The sequence below is a fragment of the Mercenaria mercenaria genome, chromosome 2 (genome assembly GCF_021730395.1).
Source record: "Mercenaria mercenaria strain notata chromosome 2, MADL_Memer_1, whole genome shotgun sequence".
Classification (NCBI taxonomy): Eukaryota; Metazoa; Mollusca; class Bivalvia; order Venerida; family Veneridae; genus Mercenaria; species Mercenaria mercenaria.
This window is the reverse complement of record NC_069362.1, coordinates 27,411,640-27,433,313: the sequence shown is the minus strand read 5'-3', so window position 1 is coordinate 27,433,313 and position 21,674 is coordinate 27,411,640. Positions and strand designations below refer to the sequence as shown.

The 21,674-nt window shown below is 36.1% G+C and overlaps 1 protein-coding gene across 1 annotated transcript in view; it reads left to right on the top strand.

The window, feature by feature from the left end:
* The window catches only part of LOC123562053 (uncharacterized), a 129,316-nt gene that overhangs the window by 7,599 nt on the left and 100,043 nt on the right, over positions 1-21,674 (top strand). Inside the window, exons 2-11 of the mRNA XM_053524923.1 lie at positions 3,998-4,101; positions 6,720-6,823; positions 7,920-8,162; positions 8,266-8,361; positions 11,277-11,398; positions 12,040-12,256; positions 13,039-13,211; positions 15,621-15,828; positions 16,655-16,848; positions 18,192-18,351. Of these exons, the coding sequence (XP_053380898.1) occupies positions 3,998-4,101; positions 6,720-6,823; positions 7,920-8,162; positions 8,266-8,361; positions 11,277-11,398; positions 12,040-12,256; positions 13,039-13,211; positions 15,621-15,828; positions 16,655-16,848; positions 18,192-18,351 (1,621 nt within the window). The remainder of the gene's footprint in view (positions 1-3,997; positions 4,102-6,719; positions 6,824-7,919; positions 8,163-8,265; positions 8,362-11,276; positions 11,399-12,039; positions 12,257-13,038; positions 13,212-15,620; positions 15,829-16,654; positions 16,849-18,191; positions 18,352-21,674) is intronic.

Genomic DNA, 21,674 nt, shown 5'->3' with positions numbered 1-21,674 from the left:
ATGAGAAAACCAACATAGTGCGTTTGCGACCAGCATGGATCCAGACCAGCATGCGCATCCGCGCAGTCTAGTCAGGATCCATACTGTTCGCTTTCAAAGCCTATTGCCATTAGAGAAACTGTTAGCGAACAGCATGGAAGCCATCCCGATAAGCTTAATAAGTAAGACTAACATACATGTATATCAGGCGGCATGCTTCTTTGAAGTATTATGTGGGTCAAAATTAAATTTTACAGCACGTAATTGGTACCTACATATATTAAATCCATACAAATACTGAATGCAGAAAGACCGCAACTTACCTTAGTTTTAAATGATAATGTGAACTACAACGATGAACTTCTGTATTGTCATTTTAAAATAAAAACGTTTGTGCTCTGTCTCAGTCACTTACATGTAAGTCCATCTCCGATGATTACGAACAATGATTAAAGAGTGTAGAATATCAACAGTATTAAATTCAAGAAGTATGACGATAGTTAGTGTTGATTTACATAAAATCTTGTGTACTAGTTAATTAATACCTTATTTACCCCTAATGCACTTTATATGCATCGTAATAACTCTATCAAATATGAATAAGTGATGAACAAGTATTAATTACGCTTAAATCTTGCTACTACATGCAATTCAGTAGAGAAAAAGATAAAACAGAAGGGGGAAAGAAGTCGGACATCTTAAAACAAAAAAAAAAATGTATTTCTGTGTATAGAGTGTGAAAAACGATATAGGCTGGAAAAATGATACAGGGCATATTGTTACAGTAGAGGACAAGAGGTGAAAGCAGCCTTGAAACCCCTAACAGCTCAAAAGAAACATAAAGATCTCCCTCGTTCACGTTTCAAAAGTTTAATCAAATGCAATGACAAAATTACATTTGGCCTATATTTCTTCTACTTACGAATCACAAACACAGATCTTCTCTCGATAAAATGTTTTGAACGACTGCTTCGTCTTAATACTTACTCATTATTTAATATATATACCCGACTAAAAATAACTTGGGCGATAACTATAATATCCGGGTGTCACGAATATGAAAACATTAGGCTGTCGTGATTATGGCTGTAACCTTTGCTGAACTTTGGTAGTGACATTTGATATTGGTAGCTATTTAAGTCTTTAATGTAAATATTATTCTAGTATTAAGCTGTTAAAGACTATCGCCGGCGGCGATGAAACTATCCATTCCTTGACCGTCAGAAAAACTTGACGACGGTGAGTTGCAAACGCGGTCAGCATAATTCAAAAGAGTTTGTAGCCGCAGCATCGTGCTTAAATGTGTTATACAAATGGCGTGTTACTGACTTTTCATGTTGTAAAGCAACATGCATTTCGGATTTTTTTTTGTAACCACTCAGACACATAATACATGTATTTGATGACTATATGCCATATATAACCCGCTATGAGACTATTTTCGAAACCGGTTATAAGAAACCTTCGTTGCAACACGAAAAACAACTTAAATGCGACTTAGTAATATTTTCCTTTGTAATTTTAATATCATTTTACCAAGCGACTTGAATTTTAATGACATTGAAAATACCATTAGTACCCAGGGTATATACTCAGTAGAGCGAAACATTCAAAAACATGCGCGATTTTAAAGGATTATATAAAGAAACAGTCATGATGAATTTTGGGTGGGGCTAATTAGTGGTGAAAATATTGCGAAAGACTGAATTAGTCATCAACAATTCTTCTTCTTCTTGTCGTTCGCATCTACACTTTCAGACCAGTAGCCTCGATGAAACTTGTGGTTTGCCTAAGATCCTCAATGCCTCCATACAGTTTCTGGTGGATTGAGGTATCTATTAGCCAAGTCGCAGCTCGCTCCTGGTCGTGCCTTTTGCATCTCTGAAGTATATGCTCCGCAGTCTGATCTTCTTCACCACATGGACAAGTTGGCGATGATGTCTATCTGTATTTCTTGTACATGTGAGCATTGAGCTTGTTGTGCCCTGAGCGGAGCCTGACCATCATCACTTGTTCAGACCGATCAAGGAGATGAAAAGCATCTTCCTCCATCCTTGGTCTCGTTAGTGCCTTGATGATAGTGACTTTCTCCTTGTAACTCACAGGTACTGTTGGTTGTTCTGACTGAGCTCCTAGCTTAGCCAGTTTGTCTGCCTCTTCATTGCCTGCAAGTCCACAATGGGATGGAATCCACTGAAGTGCTACTTTGCAGGTCATACTCAGGCTCTGCATTCTCCTGGCTAGCTGCGGAGCTTTATTGTTGATCAGAGCTTTCATGACAGACAGTGCATCTGTGAAAAAGACGACTGAGGAGCTTTCTTCTGCCGAGTCTTCAACCATTGAGACGGCCTTCATGAGTGCTTCAGTCTCTGCCTTATAGTTGCTGCAGTGTTTTCCTGTGGCTGCATGTAGAGTTTTTCTCTTGCCAGATGGGTACTGAATGAAAACTCCTGCTCCTCCATCTTTGACGGCGCATGTGGCTGATCCGTCTGTATAGACATGAGTCCATAATTCCGGAGGATAGTCTTCATTGATCATAGCAAGTGTGAGGCTCTTCCGAATGCCTTCATCCTCTTGCTTCCCGCGGTCAAGACGAGGAACAGCAAGTCTCACAGTCACTGAGGACAGATCATTCGCTAGTCATTCTCATCCATCAGATGTTCGTCAAAATCCCGGGGAACCACGGTAGACCTCTGGTATGCGAGAATGTCGCTAGTGGGTTTATGATGTCTTCACTACCTAAGGGAGTCGTTGGAATGCTCAGCTCAGTTTTGAACTCTCGGTTGAGTTTCTTTGCCTCATGTACGAAGCTGCTACGTTTGAGCCGATTCTTTGTATAGCCATCTAGCTTGGCTTTCATGGGATGGTCTTGAAAAGACCTGAACTTCTCTGCTTGAAGCAGAACCTTTGCATGTCTTCTGTCTTGTAACGGCTGTGTGCCTGTTAGCTTCTCCATGAAGGAGATTGGTGTAGTCATCAACAATTGTTTGAATATACTGCCCTTTTCTCAGATTTCTGGCATTAAATATTACTTATTCACGTAATATAAGAGGATTAGAGAAATATACAATAAGCCGAGACTAAATGCACAAGTTAGTTTTTTTTTCTGTATTTAATGTTAAATAAAACTAACACTTATACAAAAAAAAGTCAGAACTGTTTTACTATATTTTTTTTTTGTTCAAACTTTAGAAACCCCCATTATTAATTATATGGGTCAGCTGAATCGCATATTATTTTATGATGTTGCGGGGAACGGAGGTTGTTGTTGTTCAACGGTTGTAAATACCTACCAGTGTCATTTCTATTGGTATATCTTTTTTTTTTTTGAAGAATATAGGACAGTGTATCTGCAAGAATATATAGAATCTATAACTGATGTATACATGTTAAAAAGGATCATTTGAAAACAAGCAAAATTTCTTCGAGATCTGTGACACGTGTAGTATAAATCTGTAGTTAGAGACATTTAAAGTAGGCTTAACACGAGTTCTCTTCAAGTGTCTCCTTTCTAGAATAGTTAATTATTCCAGTTAGCTTCTATGCCCCCGCCCGCTGAGCTCAGTAGGTACTGAGAGTGTTGGTCTACGGATCGCATGGTCGTGAGTTCAGTCCTCGGGCGGGGCGTATGTTCTCCGACTATTCGATAAACGACATTGTGTCTGAAATCACTAGTCCTCCACCTCTGATTCATGTGGGGAAGTTGGCAGTTACTTGCGGAGAACAGGTTTGTACTGGTACAGAATCCAGGAACACTGGTTTAATAGGTTAACTGCCCGCCGTTACATGACTGAAATACTGTTGAAAAACGGCGTTAAACCCAAAACAAACAAACAAATCTATGCCAGCATAGATCTATAGTCATCCACCAAGCATACCAAGTTAACACGTACACTTGGTATGAGTAAATAATAATAAAAAGAACATAAAAATAAAACTGGATCTATGTATACAAATGCCTTTCATATATATATGAATCTGAAATAGAATCTAAATAATTCTTATTTCTCTATTTTAGTTGGAATGCCCAGATGGATGGATCCTGGGGTATGACAAATGCTACAAAGTGTTTCATGGTGACAACAAAAGAACCTATGCAAGAGCGAGGGAAATGTGCGAAAAGTAAGAACACTTCAGCACACGGTGTAGGCGGATACACAGCGTCTGCCAAATGTAGACAAAATTCTTTAGAAAAGAAAGTTATGCCCCTTTACTGGTGCTTGCGCCATTTACAGTTTTTCAGAGTATTACGTAGTCCCAAGTTTCAGTTACTCGTCATGAACATATCAGTCTTACGTGTACAAGTCTTTTCTAATCCAAAATATTACTGTAGACGTGCAAAGAGGTCTCCTGCAGAGTTCAGGATCCGGATTATAAACATGCAGGCGTTGGCCTGTAGTCAAAATAATGCGACGTTCAGATTGTTTTATATTTGTGACGGGGCAATCTAAACGAGTGGGGATTTTGCCCATATAAAAAAATATCTCAATATATCCAGGGTCTGATATATCCTAGGATCGCGTCAAATTTGTCTGACCATCCAGATGTCTGTTCCTCTGCATTTGTGTCAAGTTAGACCAGTATGATGGCCATGCATTGCTAACTAAATAATATAATGCATAAATGGCATAAAAAGTTGTGTCATATGTATCTCAAAAAGTACACAGTACTTGGCTTAGAGTCATGAACCCTTACAGGAATATTATTCAGCATGAGAAGTTGTGCTTGTAACAGGCTGAAAATACTTCAGGCCTGACTGGAAATCGACCCGGCACCTCCCACACCTAAGGCGAACAATCTACCAGGTCGCTATTAAAGCTAGCTCAATAGCAAGGAAGTATAAGTGCACCCTTATGTTCTACCATACTACAGTTCTTCTGGTGTTTTATTATTTATTATTTATTTCACTCTGCAAGATAGAGTTATAGCCCTTGACTTACTCAAACCTTAAATCATGAAACTTTATTATAATGTTGAGAAGCATAACTTATGAAGTTGTACACCTGGGATTCTATATAGAACTTGGGTCTCAATTTTAGGATGTCAAAATGTATTCTCTCTGGAACCAAGACTGGACTGGATATATGTTTTTGAAAAGTTACACCAGATAGTCCTTTTGATCACTGATATTCCAATTATTTACATCCAGACTGGTAATGGTATGAATAGATTCTGTTAAATTTGATTATTGCATGCTTCATCCTGTTTCAGGTTTTGTCTTATTTTTGCAATTGCAGTTATTATGTCTCCCCCAGGAGACATATTGTTTTTGCCCTGTCCGTCCGTCCGTCTGTCCATCCATCCGTCCGTCCTTCCGTCCGTCCGTCCGTCCGTACGTCACACTTCATTTCCGAGCAATAACTGGAGAACCATTTGACCTAGAACCTTCAAACTTCATAGGTTTGTAGGGCTGCTGGAGTAGACGACCCCTATTGTTTTTGGGGTCACTCCATCAAAGGTCAAGGTCACAGGGGCCTGAACATTGAAAACCATTTCCGATCAATAACTAGAGAACCACTTGACCCAGAATGTTGAAACTTGATAGGATGATTGGTCATGAAGAGTAGATGACCCCTATTGATTTTAGGGTCACTCCGTCAAAGGTCAAGGTCACAGGGGCCTGAACATTGAAAACCATTTCCGATCAATAACTAGAGAACCACTTGACCCAGAATGTTGAAACTTCATAGGATGATTGGTCATGAAGAGTAGATGACCCCTATTGATTTTGAGGTCACTCCGTCAAAGGTCAAGGTCACAGGGGCCTGAACATTGAAAACCATTTCCGATCAATAACTAGAGAACCACTTGACCCAGAATGTTGAAACTTAATAGGATGATTGGTTATAAAGAGTAGATGACCCCTAACGATTTTGGGGTCACTCTGTGAAAGGTCAAGGTCACAGGGGCGCGCACATTGAAAACCATTTCCGGTCAGTAACTTGAGAACCACTTGACCCAGAATGATGAAACTTCGTAGGATGATTGGTCATGCAGAGTAGATGAACCCTAACGATTTTAGGGTCACTCTGTTAAAGGTCAAGGCCACAGGGGCCTGAACATGGAAAACCATTTCCAATCAATAACTTGAGAACCTCTCGACCCAGAATGTTGAAACTTCATAGGATGATTGTTCATGCAGAGTAAATGACCCTTATTGCTTTTGGGGTCACTCTGTTAAAGGTCAAGGTCACAGGGGCCTAAACATTGATAACCAGTTCCGATCAATAACTTGAGAACCACTTGACCCAGAATGTTGAAACTTCATAGGATGATTGAACATGCAGAGTAGATGACCCCTATTGATTTTGGGGTCAGTCTATTAAAGGTCAAGGTCACAGTGGCCTGTTCATGTAAAATCATTTTTTGGAAATAACTTGAGAACCACTTGACCTACAATGTTGAAACTTAATAGGATGATTGGACATGCAGAGTACATGACCCCTATTTATTTTGAGGTCACTTGATCAAAGGTCAGGGTCACAGGAGCCTGAACAGTGACTTGAGAACCACTAGGCCACGAATGTTGAAATTTAGTGGGATGACTGGACATGCCAAGTAGATGATCCCTATTGCAGCCAACCATCAGTGTCTCTTTGACTTTTGCTCCTGACCCCTATTGACTTCTTGCCTATAGGACTTTGCATTGGGGGAGACATGCGCTTTTTTACAAAAGCATTTTCTAGTTTAAATATGCTTAAAATATCATTATAACATATACAATTACCTAATCATTTCAGTTATGGGTCCCGACTAGTCACAATCAAGGACCAGCTTGAAAATGATCTCATAGGTGAAATGGTTAAGACAGTTATTGGAAATGAAACTTTCACTTATTATATTGGTGAGTGTGTTATCCTTTCTCTTATGCCGGAGTTTTAGTGAAAGAATATAAGATTCTTTCACTGGTTGTAGGTGCAGATGGGAATTTCCGGTCTCGAGGGTAACTGTTTAGGCGGTAACGAGGTTCTTACCGTGCTACCGTCTAAACAGTTACCCGAGAGCCGGATATTCCTATCTGCAACCAGTGACAGAATCTTTTTCTTGCATACCGATATCAAGAAATAATATTTAAAAAAATCAATCGAATGGCTTTCTTTTTAGAACTATTTCTTATAGAGGCGTATTTAAACAAAGCGCAGGAAACAAAAGTCCGTAAACAGGAAAGACGTCATGACGTTTCAAAGACAAGTAACAGTGTTTAGTTCCGGTTTTGTTTTATCAGTTGCAGTGTAACGTTATGATTTTTTGATAAAACAACGTGTTTTGAATCGAGAAATATACCATCAGGAACTGTCAAGGTATTGGGTTTTTATTCCGTTTTTTTAAATAAAATATAAATTACTACATATATGTGTATTTCGTAATACGCGATTTAAAGCACGAGAGTCTTACACCCCGGGTTGTAAGATGGATTTTTCCAGCACCGGTAAAAATAATGGAAATCCCCGTCTGGTATGCAAGAAAACTTCAGATTTAAGCATATTAAGGTGATTTGGTTAGGCTTTGTTATGAGATGCATAATTAAAAAAGGGCAGTTCCCCTTCTAAAGGTTGTAAGATACCTTTTTTTTTATAAAATGTGTCATCTTGATGAATGTGTCCATTTCTTATTAATTGTAAAATAAACTAAAGTTATCTGCATTTTTGAAAAGAACCATTTCTGTTCTTTTTTCCAAAACCTTGGAAGCTGCTTTCTTGCAAAAAAACCCAAAAAACAATGCATTATTTTAAAGTTATAGTGTTATGTAGCTCAAGTTATAAAAATAAAACCATTAATGTTTCTTGAACTAAAATAAACAGTTGTAAATATATAATAGGCATAGTCCAAGGATCACCATAAACCCTTACTCTGTTCATTCTTCACATTTTAATTTTTAGACATAATTATGCGCAGTGCATGTAGTACATACGTACCATCACTATTGTTTTACAATGTAGGGCTATCTAAAGAGAAGACAGATGCCTGTGATACATGTACCGAGCTGAGATGGAGTAATGGTGAAGAAGCGACCGACTACCTGGCATTCTGGTCAGATTCTGAGCCAGATGATTCTGATGGTGGTTGTGTCTTTTCAAGGAATAACAGCCAGGAATATGTATATGACAGACCATATACATGGTCTTACTCTAACTGTTTGGTCATCCGGTCCTTCGTCTGTGAAAAAATGGCTGCACCTGAAGGCAAGATATTTTTATTTTTCTCATAGTTTGATTTCGTTATGCAGTATGGTATAAATGTAATGGATAGTTTGCCTTGACAAGAAATGTTTTACTTGTGTTTCAGATACTTTCCAATGTTTTAGTGGTGGATACATCAACAAGGACAATGTGTGTAATGGTAACAGTGAATGTGAAGACAACTCTGATGAACTTAATTGTCGTAAGTACATTTTTTGTTTATAATTCTTGGTGGTAAGTTTTAGTATAACTTGTTTTCAAAATTGAATATGTTTGTTTAAAGCTACTACCCCACAGTTTGAGTGATTTTTTTTTCAACATGTTCAAATTTCCACCAATTTTGACATGCATATATAACACTGAAAAATGATAAAGTGGGTGAAAATAAAAGTTAGATATTGGTAAAAATACAAGAAGAATGTAAACTTTCTGCATTATTTTAAAAGCATTGCAATGGTTTACTACCTCCTACTCGATATTTTTGGTTATTTATAGGAATATCTTGCAAAAATCTTACGTCGATAAGTTACTACTAGTCACTGAAACAGAAACTCATTTTGCTGAATATGTAGGTAATCTTGGAATTGACAATGATATGGTCTGTGGGCCAGTTTCTGTAAGTCCTCTAGTTTTTCGATTTCGTAACCCAGAAATTAGGCAAAGGTTCATCCACTCCAGCCATTAAAACATTTATTCCTGGATTGTTTAAGACCGGATGTCGCCTTCTACCGTATGTCAAACAAAAATTATACATATTTGAGTAAACCTTGTGTATGAAAAATGGGAAATTCTCTCTTTTTGAAAATATGATTGGCTACACACGAATTTTTAGTAGATCGTTTCAATACTGACTGTCAGATATTAGCGTTTTGCTGATGTAACTGCTCTAAATCAATTAAAGGCTCACTGTAACAATTTATTCCAAATGTTGACGATATCTACCAAAATTTAGGGGTTAAAATACCCCACCCACCCGAGATACATTTTCGCCAGTTTTAATAACTCATAAAATTATCAAAATTACTGTATTTTTTAACAGGACATCATCAAATAATTGTATTAAGATTCACAGTCGCCACTCAAATTTTCCACCTTGAAGAATAAGCAACATTGAAAACAGTCCAACAATTGCATTTGTATGCTTTTAATTTGAATAAACCATGTTTACTGAACATATACACGTGACCGTTATAATTTTGATGCACTTTACCCTGTTACTATTTTCAAATATAGGATGTCGACAAGTCGACAAGCTATAGTAAAACATTGATGCCTCTTTCAGCATTACTGTAAAAATAGCACAGATTGGCAATTTTTATGGCTTCTGTTTCAAAATAGCATATTGATGATTCACCATAGACTTGGTTACAGTATGTGCACAGTCTGAATTTTTTTTTACTTTCATTCAAAAGCAATACAGGACATGAGGGTATCTAGGAATCAAATATATGTTACCTAGGTTTTAAAGGTCACCTATTTCATATTTCGTGTATTATTATTCCAGACTAATGCATAAATCGTGCTTATTGGCATTGCAAAGCACCTACTCAGTCAGTTTTTACAGCATTACAAAGATGAAATGAAACATACATTATGAAACAAACGTTACATTAAGTAACATTAAAGCCAGGATAGGTTTTGGGTTTGGGGTTTCGATGGACTGTGGTGGTTTCAAAACAGGGGGATTTTTTTTTATAATTTCAATGCGTTTGTGTTTTGATATCTACGGAAGGAAAGATTGTATTCATTACTGAAATTATCGGTTTATATGCATTATGTGCTAATGTAATTCCTGATGTAAATAAACACTGCACTTTTTGAACTTACAGAACATCATACATATACAGTACAACATGGGTAGTGAAACAAATGTCCCTTTTGGTAAAACATGATTCTTCAAATAATTTTGTCCATTTGACAATAGTGATTTTCAAATATCAGTTATACTGTGGGACGCAGTTACGGAACTATTTAATCATATTACATTTCCTTAACGAAAACATAGATGAGACTCCTTGTTCATATTGTGGTTGTCAATTCTGAGTTCTTACTAAAATTCAGTATTCTACTTTTAAAACTATTAACAAATGCAAACAAATTAGTTCATTCAAAAGATGATGTATTTCAACTGTTACATATAGATTACCTCGGTTTATAACTGTGTTTAAAACATTAAGTCTAGTCACTACCTTTATCTAAATTTGGTAACGTATGTTTCAGAACTACACATGAGGACACATTATAACATAAATGTACATCATATGACATAAATATACTCTAAAATTTGATGCGAGAGGTTGCGAGAAGTCATTTTTTGGTATCAGTATCAGAATAAGTTTATCATACAGGCATAGATGCATATGTAATAGAAATAGCTGATTTTATTAAAATAATTTCATTTGAAAACTACGTTGCCAATATGAGCTACAATATTTGCAAATATCAATTTTCTGTCACAATTCAGCTATGTTTTTACGACATATTTTTAAAGGACAAAGCCCTACCTGATTACACAAACAGAAATGAGCAGTTCTAAACCTATCAAAGCAGTTTATGATACACATATATATTGATGTACTTTTGGTGGTGTTTGAATGTTTTATCTGTTTTGTTTGAAATAGAAATGTTCAGATGTATGACAATGCCAAATCCCTTCAATATCCTTGAACAAAACCTCAAAGCTTATGCCTCTGAAATAGTGCTATTATGAATAGTTATGCATTTGCTTGACATTATGAGCTTCACATCTATAAATTGAGCAACTCCAGGAATCAAGAAGTCGTGTATCATATCTGTTATTTGTTTGATTGTATGATTAATGCTTACTGATATTCTTTTAATTAATATTTAAAGTATTGTATGTTTCAATTCATTTTATTAGGATGTAGCTTAATGATATTAATTTATTGCACAGTAGCCAATACTAATGACCTCAGTGATGTTCATATTGTCTGACCAAAGATTAAAATCTATTGTAACATATTGATAACATATTGATAACTTTTGAGAATGTAACAACCAGAGTCTACAAAACTATGAAATTGTTACAGCTTGTGTGTTACCATTTCCATGATAATTTGTTCTCCAATATGAGAATCTTTTCAATATATTGTACAGCAATGGACTGTCGTTACTACCACAATGGGGAAAATGGTGCCTTGGGACCACTGATGTACAGAGATACTATGACATGTACTTGGGCTATTGAGACACCCCCAGGAACTAATGCATATGTTACGGTGAGTTATTCCCAGTCTGTGTACATTGAGTTCTTCCGACTCCTTATAAAGGGGGGTTATTCCCACTCTGTGTACATTAGAGTTCTTCCAACTCCAGTTACAGGTAAGTTCTTCCCACTCCATATACAGGTGAGGTATTCCCACTCCAGATACATTAGAGATATTCCCACTCTATGTACAATAATGTTATTAACAGTCCATATACATGTGAGTTATTTCCGATGTACAGGTTAGATATTCCCACTTTACAAATATGTAAGTTATTTCCACTGCCTTTAATTGTGAGATATTCCCACTCTGGGAGGAACACAAAGAAATCTATTAGTAAATGTAATTATATGAGCCACGCAATTGGAAAACGAACATAGTGACTTTGCGACCAGCCTACGCATCCGCGCAGTCTGGTCAGGATCCATAATGTTTGCTTTCAAAGCCTATTGGAAATAGAGAAACCGTTAGCAGACAGCATGGATCCTGACCAGACTTCGCGAATGGGCAGGCTAGTCTGGGTCCTTGCTGGTAGCAAAGCCACTTTGTTGGTTTTCTCATGATGTGGCTGATATATGAAATTTAAATAGAAAAATATGTTAAACATAATTATGCATCTTATGATTCAATTATTTTATTTTATTTCTCTGTAGTTTAACAACTTCAACACAGAATACCAAGCAGATGTTGTGACAATATATATTGGAAGTACAAGTGAGACCAAAGCTATGCTTGTTGACCGTATCTCTGGGGACATCGGAACAAGGTCGTACCGCAGTTACAACAACTTTATGTTCCTGAAGTTTTCCTCTGACTTTTCTGTTAGCAACACTGGCCTCATGACCGGCTTCAGTGGGACTTATGGTTCATGTAAGTGTCTTACAATGTATATACTAAAATCTCATTAACACGGGGTCGCCAACCCATGTGAATTTTGTACCCCTAACACATGAAGAAAATGTCCCAATTCAGGAAATATTTCGTGAAATTTTATTTTATCCTCACTTTATATATTTTTTATGTCAGTGATAATTCTTTTTAACTTTTACGCACTAAAATTTTCTATGTCAGTGGAAATTTGCTCTATTCTTACTTACATTTTCTGTATCAGTGAAAATTAAAGTGGTCTTATGCACACCTTACTGCACATAGTGTGTTTTTGGTGAATGTTCTATAAAAGCAGTTTTGGTTGTTGTGCATTTAAAATTTGTTAAATTAATGATAATGTTGCATAGGGTTTTGAAGTTGATGCTTTAGAAATAAAGAAATTGGACTAATAAAATAATAGTTCTTTTCTTCAATCCTCTACACAGTGATCTCCCTTACCTATAGGTAGAGATTTCTGGAGTTGAAGGGAAGCAACTCTTGCATGAAAATTAACTTTTCTTAAAAAGATTGCCCCAGTGAAAATATGAAAAGTAAATTTAATGTTATATAAGGAAAAGTTTTGTTAAACATGTAAGATCAAATTATCTTTCACTTGTGAAAATCATATCTTACATTTTCACTTGTGGATGCATAAAAAAATTGTAACTGGTGTTCATTCCATCAATAGATATTTTTATCTGGCACCAAAACAAAATTTCTTCGATATATTTTCTACATCTGACAGTGAAAGTTAATTTTATCTACACTTAAATTTTCTGTTACAGTGAAAGAGAGTACAAATTTCCAAGTAAATCTGGTAGCAACTAATACACCAAAAGAATACAGTGTGAACACCTTTGATGTTTCTAACACCAATACTTTCCTTGGACAGAGAGACTATATTATTGTTATAGAGACACAAAATGGATACCAGTTTGGTCAAACGATTACTTTGGAGGTAATTATTAATCTCCTTTAGTTCATGTACATTTACACAAAAATGGTGTGAGGATGCACATTTTCTAATGATGTTTGCAGGTCGCCTGTTTGACCCACACACCTGCTTAGCTGAGTAGGGATACCATTGGTCTATGGATCCCGGGTTCACGTGTTCGATCTCCTAGGGGGGCGTATGTTCTCTGTGAGATTTGATAAAAGACATTGTGTCTTAAATCATTTGTCCTCCACCTCTGATAGTTCATGTGGGGAAGTTGGCAGTTACTTGCTGAGAACAGGTTTGTACTGGTACAGAATCGAGGAACACTGGTTAGGTTAACTTCCCACCATTTCATGACTGAAATACTGTTGAAAAACGGCATTAAACCCAAAAAATCAAAATCATGACAAGCATATTCATCCTCTCTTTAGATTTGTACATAACAGAAGGCTGTTATCCTTTCCAATAAACGCAAGGATGCTCATTAACTGGTTGTGATGTTTTGCCCAAATCTAGCTTACTAGACCTGGCATAAAACCTTCAGATATATCCAGTTGCTTGATTTACTAGCTCATAGACATAAAGCATTGCCAGATCATGGCTCTTTTTCATCTATGATAGGGGCCCTTTACAGGCCTCCAGTTTATTGGTGCTTTACACCTGGCATATTAAAGAACCAAGGTAGCTTCTTGAACTGGAGTGTCTTCTGTATCTTGCACTATCCTCCCACTAACAGTCTTCTGAAGGCTTCACCCGCTTGGGTTATTGCTGGTGACTAAGTAAGCTTACAAGTAAATAAACACATTCTCCAAAAGTGTCTATTTTGATACTATGCTTTTTTCATTTGGTACAGCTGGTATAGACTGTTCTTAAGACCTAACCAAAGCATTTTTGTCGAGCCCGTGTGCGGAAGCGAAGACATAGTTGTCCAAATGGCTATTCAGTGTATGTGCGTGCATGCGTGCGTTCGTTCATCCGGATTTGCTTGTCCAGACCATAACTTTGACATGCATGGAGCAATCTTGTCTTTATTTGGCATGAATGTTAACCTCAGTGAGATGAAGTGTCATGCGCAAAGTTCAGGTTCCTATTTCAAAGGTCAAGGTCACACTTACAGGTCAAAAGTCAAATTCAAAAATGACTTTGTCCGGAGCATTTCTTCTTCATGCATGGAGGGATTTTGATGTAACTTGGCACAAATGTTCACCACTATGAGACGGAGTGTCATACACAAGAACCAGGTCCCTAGGCCTAAGGTCAAGGTCACCTTTAGAGGTCAAAAATCAGATATAAGAATGACTTTGTCTGGAGCATTTCTTTTTGATGCATAGAGGGATTTTGATGTAACTTGGCACAATTGTTCATCATCATGAGATGGGAGTGTCATGTGCAAGATCATAGAATTACTTCCCTTTGTTGTTACTATAAATAGCTTATATTCGTAACTTTATTATTACTGGTCATAGGGAAAAATCAAGACCTCTTTTCTGTAGTACAACATGCATGTTACATCCAATTTTCATGTGTAGTTTGACCTATCTCTACTGAGGATTTTTGTGTGGAATTTTTTTAAGAGTTACGTCCCTTTGTTCTTCCTTTAATTTATTATTTTTAATTTATATTGTAACTTTTTGCAATCTCTTTTTATTTGGCATAAATGTTTGCCTCAGTGAGGCAAGGAGTGTCATGTGTGGGCTCGACATTGTGCCCGTGGGCATCTAGTTAATTTACATATAGCTGTGTAGGGTCAATATAAGATTTAATAGTGAAAGTTTTCTTCTTCTTAACTAAAATACTTAACTATGCTTAACAGTGTGTCCAAGCCAGGTCATTTCGGTCAAACTCCAGATCTTTACAGAGGCCTAAATGTACAGGCATACAAGACTAAATGTACAGGCATACAAGACTAAATGTACAGGCATACAAGAAAAACTTCCAAAAACTCTTGAGAAGTTTCAGTATTATTATAACCTTTTTGTTCCCTCCTCAGGGAAACATATACTGTGAAATCATTTAATTTCGTGGGCATGAAATTTTGTGGTTTTGGTCAAAACGGCAATTTCGTGTGGATATGAATTAGTAGATTTCAAATTTTGAACATAAAATGAATGGGAATTTTACTTGTTCATTGGGATTAAATTTCGTGGATTGACTCAACCACGAAATCCACGAAAATTAGTCCCCCACGAATATTAATGATTTTACAGTAGGTTATTAAAAATAAGGTCCAATTTTGAATTTTATAACCTTTGTAGATAGAAATCCTCTTGAAATAATTCCTTCACATCTGAAACTCCATTGCTTTCATCCAGTGACAAATCACATAATTAACATATATTATTTCTTCAGTATAAACAATGCATTGTGATACATGAACTTATGGAAGGTCTAGTATTTCAAGAACTTAAACCTGCATTTTTTTCCTAATAGATCCTGGACCTTCAGATTAATGATGGGGAGTCTGTCATGTTCTTTGATGGCGGCAGCAATGATAAGGTGCTAGCATCAAACTGTAACAATGATGATGATTGTGACAACTACAAGCTGATTTATTCTACCGGGAAGAAATTGTCAATCCTTCTGAGAACACAGAGAACAGTCTCCAATAGTGTTATGTTTAGATTCAGATATAGACAAGGTAATAAGTTATGTGAAAAAGTTTGTTAAAAGTAAGAGCTTAATGTTGTTGCTGTTCGGAAGTACAGATTTTATTTTTTTATTACAATGATGATCATGTTGATGATGATGATGATGATGATACATAGTGATGATGATTAAGATAGTGTAGATGATCGACTGATGGATGACAACAACAACAACATTGATAGGTTAAATACCACCATTTTTTTTTTCATAGAACCTCCACTTTAACATGAGATGCGCGGTGTTCCATAAATGAAAACATGTATGTCTGATCATACATGAAGAAAATCCCCACAGAAATAACAGATAAAAACAATATGAATAGTGATGCTTTATTTGAGTACTTTTTGTGTGACTAATACAACTCTCTGGCATTGTTCAGAGAAAAGTGTTTAATAAAAAACTTTTTCTTCAAACACACATCTCGCACAGCAAATATTGTATCAGTGTATGTATCATTTACTGCAAATAGGGGAAAAAAGGCTTTTCAGGAGAAAAACACTCTTAGGATTTGTCTTTGTTACCGACCAGTGAGAACAGACTAAGTCTTTCTTTATTCCCAGTAAGTTTCCTGTACTTATTTTTATTGGTCTTCTCTGACTTAAAGGGTGATGATGATGAGGAGGAGGAGGAGGAGGAGGATGTGATGATGATGATGGTGTTGTTGGTGGTGGTGATTGTTGATATGATTATTTTTTCTTGTGATTTAAGTGTGGTCATGTTGTCTATCTGTTGGGAAAACTTAATGTTACAAATGTCATCTGTAACTCTGATTTAAGTTTCTGTCAGAATTGTATTTAATTATCTTGTTATTGAAACAGGATGCTACTATGAGACCACAGATCGCTGGGGCACCATATATACACCTGGATTTACTGGCAAAATCAACTATCCAAACTTCGTTAAGTGTACGTGGAAGATAACGGTTAATGAACCAATTGCCATTTATTTTGACCCAGAATCTCGACTTCAATCGGTTGATCACAACCGGATAGTTAACGGAGACTTTCTGAAGGTAAGAGAGCATGACTATAGACTGTCAGCAGTTTTGATAAAAGAAAGAAATAGATCTAATTCAGGCAAATTTTGGTCTGCATTTACAAACTTTTCAGAAACTTCAAGAAACTCAGATGCCAAAATAAAATCTGTTTGAATTTATTGGGGGTTTTTTGTGGATAGTTCTGATTGATTTTGTGAATATCATGTGTTAGTTAATGGTATGTGCGAAAATGAATGGATATTATAATGAAGTCATGACTAGGATTGGAAATCATTATTTGACACCTTTTAACAAGAATGGAAAAAAATTTACTTAGGGAAGTGTGAAAGGATATTTCTATGTAGATCTGCTGAGATTTAGAGATTTATGTACTCGAGACTGATGCTTTGAACACTTACATTAAGATATGTAGAGTCATTTTCCATCCTGCTTATGAGTATGTTATAAACCTCCCCCCCACCCCCCATCTCCCCCAAATATAAAAAAAGATCAAGGAATTTAGTTTTGATGCTGTCTGTTCACTCATGTTTCTGTGTGTCTGTCATTCTGTAAAGCAAGATTTTGAGTATTTAAAGAAAACATGGTAGACAATTTAAATTTTAACTGCTTTAGAGAGATGCAGCCTTGTTAGTTATAGTTAGATTGCCTACAAGTGTCAAGGTTTATGTCCATTAAGAAATTTTGTATTTGAAATATATTCTTTAAATACAAAATTACTTAATTCATTTTGATTTGATTTCTAGGACTGACACAGCCGCTCAATCCACAAAATATGTATTCCAAATGAATTTTTATGATTCAAATTTATGGAATACCGGTATTATTAATTCTTATGAATATTCACTGAAAAGGAAATATTGACTTTTTGAATCGTAATCAGCAACTCTGTTATATTAGCCAGAATCACAGTTTTGATTCCATACCTTGCTTCTGTTTTGATGTAAATGGGATGAGCAACCAAATTTGATACCATTTTAACATGTACTGTGTTGGTGTGCTATTAACCCTTAGCATGCTAGATAAATTGTCGTCTGCTGGAAATGTCGTCTGCTAAAATTGTAAAGTTCATTCAATTTGCTCCAAAATTGGAAGAAATATTGTCAGAGTAGCAAACAGCTTGGAACCTGATCAGACGCCGATTTAATCGGCGTCTGATCTGGTTCCAAGCTGTTTGCAAAGGCTGTTAAATTCGCCTGCAGCAGGCTAAGGGTTAAACTCAAATCAACATAACTTGAAGTGTGAGAATTTAAGACCCCACAAAACAGCCTTTTGGGTCAAAACTTTAACATTTTATGTCATTGAAGTTAAATGATTTTGTAGTTACTTAGAATACTGCTAATTATTTTTATTTTTTAAAGATGTATGATAATGATACAATGGTTGGCTCATTAGAACGTGGACTATCGTCAAGTGACATCGTGGGAAAAGTTTTCAAACTGAATAGCGGTATTTATATGTTGGAGCTTGAATCATCAGTAACAAGATCTGCTAGAGGATTCCTCGCTACTTGGTCTACGGGTATGGAACTTTTTTCCTGTTAAAACATTAAAAAATATGAGGTTTTACAAGTGTATATTTTATTAAATATTTTACAAATGTTAAAACTTCAGAACATAGAAAATTTAACAGAATTTGGGCATTTATAAATCAATAATAAAAGTTTAAAATCCTACACACTTACATGTTAGGAGAAAGTCATTTTTAGCTCGACTATTCGAAGAATAGTCTAGCTATTCTACTCACCCTGGCGTTGGCGTCGGCGTCGGCGTCACACCTTGGTTAAGTTTTTGCATGCAAGTACATACAGCCATCAATGAAAGGCATATAGCTTTGAAACTTATTTCTTCTTTTTCTAGGTCAATTACCAACCTCTCTGGGTCAAGTCCCATAACTCTGACATGTATTTTGAGCAAATTATGCCCCCTTTTGGACTTAGAAAATTTTGGTTGAAGTTTTACATGCAAGTTACTATCTCCAAAACTAATGCAGATATTGATTTGAAACTTCACATGTGTCTTCGGGGTTATAAAACTAGTTGATAGCAGCAAGTGCCATAACTCTGACTTTCATTTTGGCCAAATTATGCCCCCTTTTGGACTTAGAAAATTCTGGTTAAAGTTTTGCGTGCAAGTACATACAACTATTTCTAAAAGGCATATAGATTTTAAACTTATTTTTTCTTTTTCTAGATCAATTACCAACCTCACTGGGTCAAGTTCCATAACTCTGACATGTTTTTTGAGCAAATTATGCCCCCTTTTAGACTTAGAAAATTTTGGTTAAAGTTTTACATGCAAGTTATTATCTCCAAAACTAATGCAGATATTGATTTGAAACTTCACATGTGTCTTCGGGGTTATAAAACTAGTTGATAGGATCAAGTCCCATAACTCTGACCTTCATTTTGGCCAAATTATGCCCCCTTTTGGACTTAGCAAATTCTGGTTAAAGTTTTGCGTGCAAGTACATACAGCTATTACTAAAAGGCATATAGATTTGAAACTTATTTTTTCTTTTTCTAGATCAATTACTAACCTCACTGGATCAAGTCCCATAACTCTGGCATGTATTTTGGGCAAATTATGCCCCCTTTTGGACTTTGAAAATTCTGGTTAAAGTTTTACATGCAAGTTTCTATCTCCAAAACTAATGCAGATATTGAATTGAAACTTCTCATGTGTCTTCAGGGTTATAAATCTAGTTGATAGCAGCAAGTCCCATAACTGATATGCATTTTGGTCAAATTATTCCCCCTTTTGAACTTAAAACTCTTTTGATATTTAACTTTTTTGGGTAATATTTTCCTGCTTCTGGGTCAATATTTCGAATAGTCGAGCTTGGCTGTCTTACGGACAGCTCTTGTTTATATTTTTGCTATGTGTTTTGAAATATTGAAAGGTAAGTGAAAGATTCTCCCATCTTAAACTTTTGGATATTTTTTATGATAGGTATGTTTTCCTATTCTCCTAGTATTGTTTCATGTATAATAATTGAACTAGTTGTATGTTTACCAAGTTTGTGTGCTGGGAAAATTGTTTTTTCTTTCTACATTTTTGTGTTCCCCAACCTGAAATTTCTCTTGTGGGGATGGGGCAGTTATATTTACCCTTGTCCAAACCTATGTTCACCCATCATGATGTCCATCTCATTCAGCATGTGAAATTGTGCTTCTGGGGTTTTGTTGGGGATTTAACTTGGCAAGACCAGAGTTATTGTCCTTGAAATAGTCAGAAATGTTGTTAAAGGGCCTAAAAGTTTTTGTCACATGTATGTTAAAGCAGCTTGCCTTCAGATCGTTCGACAACAACAAAAATAAAATTTTTTTAGATATCTTGAAATAAATGCTATATTTCTTAAGAACGCTTTAAACTTTAATTACTGACAAACTTTATATTACGGAAACACTTAAGAATTTGCTGTTTTTACTACTTTTTACAATGAAAATTGAAAAGCATTTGTCATGCTTTTACTCCAGGTAAACTGTCTCGATTATAAATATCTATATTTTGGAGTCATTATTCACTACTTCAGCTATAGTGCTATTGGTTACGACGATGGGAAAATGTCTTTATTGCCGCGGCGGTCCGGGGCTCTATTCCCAACACTGTCATCTTTTTTTCTTGATTTGGAACTTTTAAAATATGTTAGAAACAAAAATTCATATTCTAATGTTCATAATATGATCAAACTTCAATTTGAAAGAAAGATTATTTTTTAGCCAAATCTGGAGGCATGCTGCTTTAGAAATAACTTATCATAGAGTTATGAAACTTTTTGTGTGTGTTGTGCATTTGGGGTTTTATTTGGGATATAACCCCTCAAATCCTACTCAAACAAATGTTGTTTTACTTTTAGTATTTTTAGCTCAAAAGGTGAGCTTTTGTGATCGCCCTGTGTCCGTCGTCCGTCCGTCGTCTGTCGTCCGTCCGTCGTCGTCAACAATTTGACTGTTAACACTCTAGAGGTCACAATTTTGGCCCAATCTTAATGAAACTTGGTCAGAATGTTACCCTCAATAAAATCTTGGACAATTTTGATATTGGGTCATCTGGGGTCAAAAACTAGGTCACCAGGTCAAATCAAAGGAAAAGTTTGTTAACACTCTAGAGGTCACAATTTTGGCCCAATTTTAATGAAACTTGGTCAGAATGTTACCCTTAATAAAGTCATGGAAGAGTTTGATATTGGGTCATCTGGGGTCAAAAACTAGGTCACCACTTCAAACTAAAGAAAAAGCTTGTTAACACCGTAGAGGCCACATTTATGACTATGTCTTCATGAAACCTGGTCAGAATGTTAATCTTTTTTATCTCAAGGTTCAATTTAAATCTGGGTCATGTAGGGTGAAAAACTAGGTCACCAGGTCAAATCAAAGGAAAAGCTTGTTAACACTCTAGAGGCCACATTTATGTCTGTATCTTCATGAAACTTGGTCAGAATGTTAATCTTGATGATCTTTAGTTAAATTTCGAATCTGGGTCATGCGGGATTAAAATCTAGGTCACCGAGTCAAATCAAACTAAAAGCTTGTTAACAGTCTAGAGGCCGCATTTATGAATATATCTTCTTGAAACTTAGTCAGCGTGTTAATCTTGATGATCTTTTGGTCACTTTTGAATCTGGTTCATGTGGGGTGAAAAACTAGGTCACCGGGTCAAATCAAAGGAAAAGCTAGTTAACACTTTAGAGGCCACATTTATGACCATATCTTAATGAAACTTGGTCAGAATGTTAATCTTGATGATCTTTAGGTCAACATGTCAGGTGAGCGATACAGGGCCTTCATGGCCCTCTTGTTTATCTTCTGTTCTTGATGTTATTTTGCAGGATCCTTACCCTTC